The sequence below is a fragment of the Mytilus edulis genome, chromosome 1, assembly GCF_963676685.1.
Source record: "Mytilus edulis chromosome 1, xbMytEdul2.2, whole genome shotgun sequence".
NCBI classification, from domain to species: Eukaryota; Metazoa; Mollusca; class Bivalvia; order Mytilida; family Mytilidae; genus Mytilus; species Mytilus edulis.
Genome location: NC_092344.1, coordinates 80,808,745 through 80,820,930, shown reverse-complemented (window position 1 = coordinate 80,820,930; position 12,186 = coordinate 80,808,745). Strand labels below are relative to the sequence as shown.

The following is a 12,186-nucleotide window of genomic DNA, read 5'->3' as shown; positions in this document are numbered from 1 at the left end:
AAGACTCTTTCATCTTGAAATAGTATTTTAAAAAATGGACTTCTCCACTTTACTGTAGAATTCCAAATTTCAAACTAAAACACAAGTGTCCCTATATAGAAGATGTCCAATCACTAAATAATTCATAATTTGGTGACTGTTGAAGCCATCTATCCCATCAAACAGAAAATATAGGATACGATAGAGACAGTTAAGTTTACCTCATATCTTTATTTTACTCTAGAAATTAACAATAAGAGTCGGTTAAAAAAATCTGTACAACAAAAGAGATGAGTGCAGCTTCCCATTTGTGAGGTTTCCATTTCTATGCAGCATTGTCAGTATTACTCAAAGCTTTGTCTGCATATGGAGTATATATAGCTCCCATATATTAATATGATATTCCAGGGCTTGTATTTTTCATCATAATTTTCTTGGTAGAGGTTTGCTGCTCACAAGGAAGTTATTTAACCAAAGGTTCAAGTGGTTAAGTTGAAATCATCCCTTCATGTGTTTTATGGATGCCATCACAAGTTGGTTGACCGTACGTTCCTAATTTAGTAACTAAAAATCCTGCTTGTTTACCTCAGATGTGATCTATGGAATTAGACTTAGTACTTGTTTGTACTGACATGAACAACACCATGGGTGCAATGTGTTGAGCAGATCTGTTTATCTTTCTGGAGCACCTGGGATCACTCCTCGTTTTTGGTGGATCTAGTGTTGCTCAGTCTTAGTTTTCCATGTTGTGTTTTGTGAACTAGTTTTTCTGTTGGTCTTATTCTTTGTTAGCCATGGTTTTGTCAGTTCATTTTCAATTTACCAATTTGAATGTCCCTTTGGTATCTTTTGTCTCTGATCAAATAAAATGTCAAACAATGATGATTTCTTTATTTATTAAAGGCAAATATTACAAATAACCATGAAAATTATAATACTTTATTATAGACAAATATAGTGTAGTATATCAAGTTAACAAGCAGTTAATGAAGATGAATAACAAATAATAGTCTTGATCATGTACAAAATCTTACATCAGAAGGTAATAAACAAAGTTGGAATGTACATTCCTTTAGAAAACAAGGATAACTTAAAGATGCTCTGCTATGATTTTAAATCATTTTACCACTTTCAGTAGCCAATTCTTTTGATAACAACATAAACGACATTTTCATTTGAATGCAAAAGCATTATTTTTTTATTGTACTCTTGGCTTTGTAAAAAAAACAACTTTTAAGGCAATATAAATAATAATATATATTTATTATCAAACCCCTATATAAGAACATGCTATAAAATGTGGCACATGCCAAACTTTACAAAGTATACCATGCAATTATTAAAATTTGTTGGTACCATTATGTAAACAAATAACATCTTTAATTAAGAATCACTGATTTCATAGTTTCCTTTTCAGCTTGGTTTTTATCAAAACAAATAATTGAGAAACACTAAGACATGGAATAAATTTGATAAAGTCTTTAACTTAAATTTTACATTTTTTCAGTGTATTTTATCACACATTGGTTATTATCTTAGATTTCCAATCAGCGTAAAAAACCATAACTTAGAAAGTCCTTCAACAATTATAATATTTTTTTTTTACAGAAAATTTGTTTCTGATTTGACACCAAAATAAATCAAGAGTAGAAAAAAAATGTTACCAGTAGTTATTATTGCGTTCAGGAAAAATATGTTGTCACCTAACTTGATCTTTTGATTATTATCTGAATTGATCTTCAGATCATCAAAAGTTTTGGTCAAATGTATGGCCAACAATTTCAATGGATATAACCCAGGTAAATTTAATGTTTTCAAATAAACATATTTTTTTTTAAATTACCACAATCATTTGCGTATTATTAATACAATTCAACAGTTCCAAACTTAAAAGTAACCTCAATGCTATTCCTCAATCTTATTCCCTTGACTTACTATGATTAATTTGAATGAAATAAGTACAGGAAAATTTGTATTTCGATAGTTTATTTATTGGTCGTGTCATAAACAAAGCTACAAAAGAATTTCATCATGAAAAATGGATGGAATATACAATCAGTAATCTATAATTATTATTTACATTTTATTCATTACCTTTCAGTTTACAAAGTAATAAGGTTATAACTTTTATAAACTTAATTTGTTCCCAGATCTATGACGAACCCTCATTAAACCACCAACTTCATAGTCATCTGTCAAACCAGTTAGCATACTTTACATATAATTATCATCTCTTTAAAAGCAATTTGATTATGTTTTTAAAGAGCAGAATGAAAATGAATGAGAGTTTGTAGCGATTGGTTTGTAATCATTTATATGAAAAGACAAATTGAAGAAGATGTTATAAAACACATTCGATGTTTATTTTAATATTCAGTTATTTTTTGTCCACATTTTTGTAAAATTAAGAAAACAATACAATTTTAACAACTTTTTTAATGTTTAAGTTAGTCTATTTTAATATTAAAATGAATGGTCAAAGAAAAATAATTGAGAAAATTAATTATTAAAGGACAAATCGTTTAGATATAACTATTGTTAATTAGATATTTCTAGAAATGATCAAAGAACATTAAAAATCAATTGTAATTTTTTTTTGACATGTAATAAATCACTGATTGTCCCAAGTAAAATATACTTCTTATAAAACTATCTTTAGGAGAGTATGTTATTCAATTTCTGGTTACATTTCAATTATTCTTAACATATAAACAACAAGGCAAGGCACATTTTGTGAATTTATAATTGTATGATATTCTAAATTTTAAAAATTGCATACAAAACTAATTTGATACAAATGTTTTACATAAAAAAACAAAAACTTGATGTCAATATAATTGAAATGTGCATGGTATACAGAAATATATTTCTCATTTATTACAATATGAATAATTCAATAAAATATTTATGTTCGTTTTCTTTTGTACAATGTAAAAATCTTAACATATGTATAAATATATATATATAAATATATAGTAAATGTAATAAAAATCTTTTAATAATCTACAAACTGTTTTATAAAACTATTTCAATCAGTAGACAAAAGAAGCAAGTATTTAACATAAATCCTAGACATTCAAACGCCTGACAGTTTTATGTCTTATATCTTTTGCCTAGGCATTAACTACATTCTTAGAATTAATGTTATTTGTTCAATTTGAAATATTTAGTATTTGCCTTGACCACTTGTAAAATCCATACACACACTTGACAAAACCTAAAGCTTTTATGATGTTGTTCATCTTAAAGTGATAGTGAGGTATTCTTGTACTTGCTTGTATACTGAAGTTTTACCCTCTCCTATTAGGAAATAAAATTTCAAATAGATACAGGAATGTTTAATAAATTGGTCCAAGATCAAATTTTTGTAGAAAAATATAAAACAATAGGTGGTAATCATAACATTGTAACATTTCAAAAAAAAAAATGATTTAAAAAATGAAGGGATGATAAATGAATGAATTCTACATTTATGTCAAAATGAAACATTTTTACTTTCCAGAAGCAAATACTTTATTTGTTGCATAGTTGAAAAGCATCACAGTTTAAATATAAACATAATTTAATGAATCTAAGACAAATCATTAAAAAAAAAACACAATTCAAATTCTTTTTTTTTTTATTTGTTTTAATTTGTTAGCTGTCAGAATTGAACCTGCAATTCTTATAATCTTAACAGAAAATTTAGTTTAAAACACAATGTGTTCAATAGTAGATATTAAGTATATAAAGGAAATATTTAGTCATCAATAATCCTATAAAAAGCAGTCATTTAAGACCACTCTAAACTCATCAAGCATAAATCATGTGAATACTGTAATAGTGTCTATTGAATCTTTGACACAGTTCTATAGCACTAAAGATGCACTGCAAAAGTATTTATTTACATATTCAAGATTAGAATATAACTGAAATATGCAGATTTAAACTGCAAAATAACTCTGTATCATAGTAGTTTTATTTTTTAGGTTTTCAGTTATGATGTGGGACTAATAAAACTTGTGTAGAATAAATGTCAAATAGCAGTTAAGCTACTTAAAAGTCACGATATTTGAACGTTCTAAATAAACTGTTAACAACTGGCACTTTTCTCCAATTCCACTAAAACACAAATATCTCTAATAATCATCTGTTTCTTTGTAGTTTGGTTCTGCTGACACAAAATAGTCATCAAAGAAATTAAACAAGTATTCAAATGTTGGTCTGTTAGCTGGAACTTTGTCCCAACATTTCTTCATAATGTCATACATAGACTCGGGACACTTGCTTGGCTTCGATTGTCTGTATCCTCTCTCAATCTGTTCTAATACTTCTCGGTTTTGCATACCTTAATAAAAGAAAGAAAAAAGATTAAAATCTATAATTGATTGTTTGCTTAACATCAAGTAGAACAAATCTACCATTTAAAAGATATTTCTGCAGACTGTATCTACCTACATGCCTTGAAATCAATTATCTAGTAGATTTTTCTACAGACTGATTATACCAACATGTCTCTTAGAAAATAATCATTTTAAAAATATAATTAAAAAGTATTGAATATTAAAATTTTGTGACATAAAGATTACTCTTTTTAATGTTTGACTTTTTCTTTAAAGTGTAAACTGCAATTCAAATTTGACCCTGAATGAAAAGATGAATTTCCTCATCAGATATTGACTTCTTTTGAAGATTGTCATAGCTTGTAAAAATGTAAAACTACAGGGTATTTTTTTGAATTTAGTACCTATTGAAATGCATACAATCTACAGATAAATATGAAATTGAGTATAATGTAATTAAACTTATTTTGAACAGCTTTAACCTGTTTCTGTGAAATGAAGAATAAAAACTTCCTGCCAACTTGATTCTTAGTTACAGGTAGATAAGATATATCTAATTTTTTGTTTAACTAGAACTCTATTTAATTATTTTAATATTTCCTTAAAATTATGCAATATGAAATTATTATACAAATTGTATCTTTATTTGTACAAGATTATATTTACCTGGATATGGTATTTGTCCATGAGTGACAAGTTCTACCAGCAATATACCATAAGACCATATATCAGATTTGATTGTAAACTTTCCATATAATGCTGCTTCTGGTGCTGTCCATTTTATTGGGAATTTGGAACCTGTGTAAAATAAAGGTCTTGATTATATAATGTATACAAAACAATTATAACAAATAGCTTACAGGCTTTAAAAAATAAAACGAAATTGCTGCTATTTATTTTAAAGAATTTGATAGGTTCATTAAAATGTATTCCAAGTGATTTATGTTGAAAGATTTTAATTATCTTACATCAAAATAAATACAATTGCACATAATTTGTCATTCTTAATTGATGTGCTTCTTTACGCAATCTTTATTACTATATTTTTTTTAAATCATTTTTTTCAATAGGATTCAAATTGGTTCTTTTGAATAATGCAGGATGTAAATCTTTGCCTTAAAAAACTAGAGCCACTAGCACAAAAGGCCATTTTACATGAGTACTAGTCTGGAGAATAAAGCTAGTAACTGAAGACAAAGACTTGTCATAAAAGTGAGAGGTTAAGCGCTATAAAACCAGGTTGATCCAACATTTTCTAATTTTGAAAATGCCTGTACCAAGTCAGGAATATGACAGTTGTTGATTAGGGACTTTCCATTTTGAATTTTCCTAGGAGTTCAGTATTTTTGTGATTTTACTTTTTATTTTGGATATACATTATAACTAAAGTAAAGTACCATGTTTTGGGTTGTATTCATCGTCTTCAATGATCTTAGCCAATCCAAAATCAGCTACTTTAGCTACATTATTATCACCAATCAAAATGTTTCTAGCAGCTAAATCTCTGTGAATAAACTTCTTGGCCTCTAAGAAACCCATTCCACTTGCAATCTGTAAAAAAAATGTTTATAACTGATATATGTATACCATCACAATGTTTAACCTTTATCAATATTAACACAGGTTCAGACGTTTCATTCTTAAAAAGGTTTCAAAATTACAATCAATGCAATGCAAAAGTCATTCACCTCTTTACTCATTTTTTTCTTCATATTTCTTAAAATATTAACACCTAAAACCAACATAGGACAAATGTAAGAGGGGGTACCTTCATGAAGAATAACAGTAAAAAATCTTGCCAAATGATGTTAACGGTAATTTTTGGGGCATGACAATAAAATATGCAATATCTTTTAGACAATAAAAAAAATTGAATGATTTTGACGAATCAAGTTAATTTTTTTTCCAAAAATAACGGTAACGATAAATATTTGAGACCTCTGATGAATCATGGTAATATTTTAATCAATTTGACGCTAACGGTAGCCAAAAACGGCTATTTGACTACTGACGATAAAGGACATTACTACCCTCATGTAAGAGTCTTGAAGTAATTATCGATGAAACAGCCAATACAAGTTTGTTGATGCTAAGAATCTAGTGTGAATAAATGCAAGTTTGAAAATTAGGCTTTAAAACTTTCAAAATCCTTTCAAAATGACCGAAATTGTGTGAAAGCAAATTTGTGGATCCTTGTGTAAGGCACAGCGTACAGATAATTTTACATTCTCTAAATAAAAACTTTCAGTTTTCTTTGTACCTTATTCTACTTTACTGTGTTTAAACATTGCCACTATTATTACCTGTGCAGCAACATCAACTAACTGTGGGAATTTCAACTGTTGTCCTTCATCTGAACGTAGATGTTCCAATAGACTGCCCTTTGACATTAATTCTGTTACAATATATATAGGTTCACCATCAGAACAAACAGCATATAGTCTTACTAACTTATCATGTTTACATTGCTTCATGATGAATGCTTCAGCTAAGAAGGCTTCAGTAGACATTGTTCCTGGTTTTAGTGTTTTTATAGCAACTGGCGTTGTCTTGTTCCAGGTACCTTGAATAATAAATAAAACATTATGAAGAAATTACAAGTAATGACTTCCAATACAAGTTTCTTTAACATCTTAACAGTATTCAAAACACTGACGTAAAAGAGAGTTTGGGAATGATGAAATCCTCTTGTGATGATTATTATAGCTAAATGCATAGAATAACTAACTGATACCAAAAAATATTAAACAGTACACTAGTAACAACATACCAGAACAAATACAAACAACCCACTCCTCTGAAAAAATAGTACTAGAAAAACATTTTCCCCCCGAATATACTGACTTGGTACAGGTACATTTTAACCGGCTTTACATGCACACACACCTTCTCCATTATCTATCTGGACTATATGCGGTAAAATATTTAAGTTGTTTAGTTTTAAAACATAACAAGGATAAGCTGTGGTTCATAAGTAATTGCTTGGAAACGACATTAATTTTCCAATAGATCAAGGACCATAAATCCTGAACCGTAAACGGTGAAAATTGTTAATAATCAACTGGACTCCATTTAATTAACAGTAACAATATATTATATTTTGAAAACCATTGGAAGAAGAGTTCATAAGTTATCTAATAGAAACTACATTAAGTGGCATTTTCAAATATACCAAGGAGAGTAACTCCTGATCGGTACAAGTGAAAATAGTCAATATAAAATTTGACCTCTATTTTGTCAATAGTATCAACAGTGGCGGATCCAGAGGGAGGGTTCTTGGGGTTGGAACCCCCCCTTTTTTTTATGATCAATGCATTTGAATGGGGACATATAGTTGGAACCCCCCTTTGTCCCTTTGTCCTGGGTTTGGAAACACCCCCTACCCCGCCCCTGATCAACATATTAAAATTTGAAAAGAATTATCTGCATGTATCTTAAATTATTGCACAGAAACTGTTGGCAGCTGCCCAGCCGTTACTTGCACTACTTCACTGCTTTAAAATCTGCATTTTTTTTGTGAAAAATACAGTTAAAAAGTTAACCAGATGCTCCACAGGGTACAGCTTTATATGACCGCAGAGGTTGAACCCTGAACGGTTGGGACAAGTATGCACACAACATTCAAGCTGGATACAGCTCTGAATTTGGATTGTGATTAAATAGTTGACACAGCACAGGTTTCTGACACAGAATGAATGTGGTCTAATGAACTTAAATTATTTTTTTTGCTTTTGAGCAATTTACTATGCTGTTGAATATTAATCCTCTCAAAGAAAAAATATTTGAAGACATTTCCTTTTTAAATTCTGAAATTTGAAATGAGAAAAAAAAATTGACCCCCAACCCAATTTTTTTTCACTCCCCCCTTTCCCTTATTCCAAAAATGATCTCAATTTAAATTTCTAATGGAGTTTGCAACAATAACTTCTCATTTAAATACATCCTTAAATACTAAAATATAAAATGTCATACAGTCATGGTTTAAATTAATATTAATTAATAGTATTTTCTAAAAAAATAAATGGGGAATGTGTCCAAAAGGACACAGATGATGCCCCGCTAGCATATAACGTTATAAAGGGACATAACTCAAGAACTGTAAAAGTGAAGCTGCCAAAAGTTGAACTTAAACTGAGTTTAGAGGTAATAAGCATTATATACACATTTCATTAAATTTAGTTGAGACAAACTTAAGTTAAGAGAACAGAAACTAAAAAATTCTTCAATTTTTCCACTTGTAAAGGGGCATAACCCTAGAATGGTAATCAAAGTGCATGTAATCACTGAATGGTAAAGATTGCTTTAATTTATCAGTTGGTAGTAAAGTGAATATTGCATTGTAAATTGTATATAGCATTGATTTAAGTTGATTCAACTTCTATTCTGGACAAAGAAAGATAAATCCAATTTAAAGATTATATAAAGCATTGGTTTTAGGTGATTCAACAACCATTCTGGACAAAGAAAGATAACTCCAATTTATTGACTTGAAACTACAAAAATGCTTGTTTTTGGCCCTTTATTCCTAGACTGTTTGTCCCATAACCCTTAAAATATATCTCAACCTTCTACTAATGGTATTAAACATTGTGGTACAATTTCAGAACAATTGAAATACTTATACACAACTTATTGTTCTGACACTAGATAAATGCTATTTTGGGCCCTTTGGGCCCCTAATTCCTAAACCTTATGGACCATAACCCCCAAAATCAACCCAAAGGTTCCTTTTGTGGTTATAAACATTGTGTTAAAATTTTATTGATTTCTGTTTACTTATACTAAAGTTATTATCCGGAAACCATCTGTCTTTGGACGACGCTGACGACGACGTGATACCAATTTACGACCGCAAAAATTTTGCAGTTGTATAAAAACACCAACATTATTGCACAGTGGGTGAAGGATGTGTTCCTTGCTAAATTTAACAAAATATTAAAAACTTTTTTTCATGTTGTTTCTTATAAGCATGCTATGTTAAGAAGTATATGTAAAGATTGGTCAGTTCATAGCTTAAATTCAAAATTTTTAATGTTAAATTAAAGTATTGACCCCAATTTCAGGGTCCACAGAACATAGAAAATGATAGTGTGAAGTTCAGGTTAAAGTTTTTGGTCAAGGTAGTTTTTGATGAAGTTGAAGTCCAATGAACTTGAAACTGAGTATACATGTACGGTGTACCCTATGATATGATCTTTCTAGTTTTCAAATTAAAAGTTTGACCCCAACTTCATGGTCCACTGAACATGGAAAATGATAGTGGGAGAGGGGCATCCATGTACTATGGACACATACTTGTTTTAAAAGCAATAAACTGATTGTTTGAGTATACCTCTCCACACTTCACCAAACTGTCCAGCACCAAGTTTGATATCCATTGTTAAAGCATCTCTTGAGATTTCCCAGGCATCTTTGGTATCTCTTGACAAATCATCCATTACTGGCTTTGGTTTCTGACATGGTTCCATTAGCTGACGACACAGACCGTCTGGACCTTCTGCAATTGGATTTTAAAAGAAAAAAAAAGTATAGTTCAGGAAGGTATAAAACTAAAATGCAGGTTACTTACCGGTATATACCATATTCTTATTTGTGTAACGAATCAGGATAAAAAAACATTTACAAAAGCCTACAAGCCCTTCCCCTCCCCCCAACCAATGCAATTATTAAGATCTATCAATTTTTATGATAATGATTTTGTTTTATCCATTATTGTCATTATCTAAGTAAAATCCTCATTTAATACATGTAAATATATCCAATCAGGAATCCTTTGACAAGTTGATATATTAGCAGTAGATCTTCACTTTCTATCTTTCTTGCTCCAGTCAAATCTACTATAGCTTTCAAATAAATTGACAATTGCTTTCAGACCTATATCCTGTTTTTAGTCAAAGGTGGCCATGTTGGTTGATAGATATCAATATTGTATATTACTTACGTGAATAATGATTTACCAGCTCTGGTAGTGAGCTCATTACTCTTCTTGCTGCTATGTAAAATCCACCATTATTATCCATGTTACGAATCTTGTAATGTTTGACAGTTGGTCCTTTAACTTCATCATTGTCTCGTACAGATAATACATAGTTACCTAAAATAACAAGTTCAATATTTACTGTTCTTATCCAGTGTTGATTTATTTTAAGAATAAAATACCCTGTGATTTCAAACTACATCCCTTTTGGTCTAATTTTGGTTAATTATTTGCCAGCAATGCTCAACTTTTTAAGTGTCTTTTGATGTATGTATAATGTGAAAAGCTCTCTGGTTTTCTTTAGTTGCCTGTGAGATTAATATCATATTTATATTTCTAAAAACATTGTGAAAAAGTTCACAAATTTGACTTTGTGAAAGTTGGTAAAAGTTGTTTGCCATGAACATATTATTTTTTTTTGAGATTTAAAGACTTGTTTTAACATCATATAGCTAGTGCTAATTTTGTTCTTTGTGTGTCAATCAATAAATGTTTTATTTACTTTTTGTTTGGAAGCCATGTATGCCATTAGATGGAAATGTCAAATGTACTTTTATTGAAAATAATTGCTTTAAACTAAGTTTGAATATGAAATAAAAATTACAAAGGAATGCAGCAATTCTGACAAGCTTAATTCAACTTCAAATTAAACAATATGTTGTACCTCCCCTCCCATTACCCTAGAAAGGAAGACAAAGGAAGACACCATTATTGTGTCGCAGCAAAATATAGCTAAAATATGATGGGATGAGGTTGGCATTCCTGCTTATGAAGAATAGCAAAGAAGATATTGCACCAAAACTGACATCATAGCATTTCCCAGGATAGATTGAAATAAGCACAGGCTAACCCTTTTTAAAAAAAGAATAACCCTTATTATAAAAAAATTACAGACCTGTTAGTTTTCTTCCAATTTTGTCTAAAATTTTATAAAGGTTTTTGAATCACAATTGTCCGTTTATTTTGAGAAAATATTGAATTCTTTAGAAAGTGCTTTTAAAAGTTGACATAAATGTTAAACCACACTGCTTAGATTGCTGGGAGACTGATGTTAAGCCATTGATCAACAAGAGTGCACACACTGAAATGTCTCGCCTTCTTTACTAATCATTGATATTATGTTGATAGTCCTAAGTATAAAGCGTTATTACAACTGTCACATAAACTTAACATTAAACAAGATAGTTAAACAAAGACCAATGAACCATGAAAATGAGGTCAAGGTCAGATGAACCATGCCAGGCAGACATGTACAGCTAACAATGCTTACATACAACAAATATAGTTGACCTATTGCATAAAGTATGAGAAAAACAGACCAAAACACAAAAACTTAACACTGTCCAATGAACCGTGCAATTGAGGTCATGGTCAAATAAAACCTGCGGGACTGACATATAGATCATAATATATTTCCATACACCAAATATAGTTGACCTTTGGCATATAATATTAGATAAAAAGATCAAAACTTAAAAACTTAACTTTGACCACTGAACCATGAAAATGAGGTCAAGGTCAGATGACATCTGCCCGCTAGACATGTACACCTTACAATCATTCCATACAACAAATATAGTAGACCTATTGCATAAAGTATGAGAAAAACAGACCAAAAACACAAAAACTTAACTATAACCACTAAACCATGAAAATGAGGTCAAGGTCAGATGACACCTGCCAGTTGGACATGTACACCTTCCAGTCCTTCCATACACCAAATATACTAGCCCTATTGCTTATAGTATCTGAGATATGGACTTGACCACCAAAACTTAACCTTGTTCACTGATCCATGAAATGAGGTCGAGGTCAAGTGAAAACTGTCTGACGGGTATGAGGACCTTGCAAGGTACGCACATACCAAATATAGTTATCCTATTACCGGTACTTATAATAAGAGAGAAT

At 30.1% G+C, this 12,186-nt stretch overlaps 1 protein-coding gene across 12 annotated transcripts in view; it reads right to left on the bottom strand.

Annotated features, from left to right (window-relative positions):
• Nucleotides 1-853: 853 nt before the first annotated feature.
• Nucleotides 854-12,186, bottom strand: part of LOC139491481 (proto-oncogene tyrosine-protein kinase Src-like) — a 44,593-nt gene continuing 33,260 nt past the window's right edge. For all 12 annotated transcript variants that reach the window (XM_071279200.1, XM_071279223.1, XM_071279244.1 and 9 more), the window contains 6 exons: nucleotides 10,243-10,395; nucleotides 9,634-9,798; nucleotides 6,605-6,864; nucleotides 5,699-5,852; nucleotides 4,968-5,099; nucleotides 854-4,306 (listed from right to left, as the gene is read on the bottom strand). In XM_071279200.1, coding sequence (XP_071135301.1) covers nucleotides 4,098-4,306; nucleotides 4,968-5,099; nucleotides 5,699-5,852; nucleotides 6,605-6,864; nucleotides 9,634-9,798; nucleotides 10,243-10,395 — 1,073 coding nt within the window. In that variant the 3' untranslated portion in view covers nucleotides 854-4,097. The remainder of the gene's footprint in view (nucleotides 4,307-4,967; nucleotides 5,100-5,698; nucleotides 5,853-6,604; nucleotides 6,865-9,633; nucleotides 9,799-10,242; nucleotides 10,396-12,186) is intronic.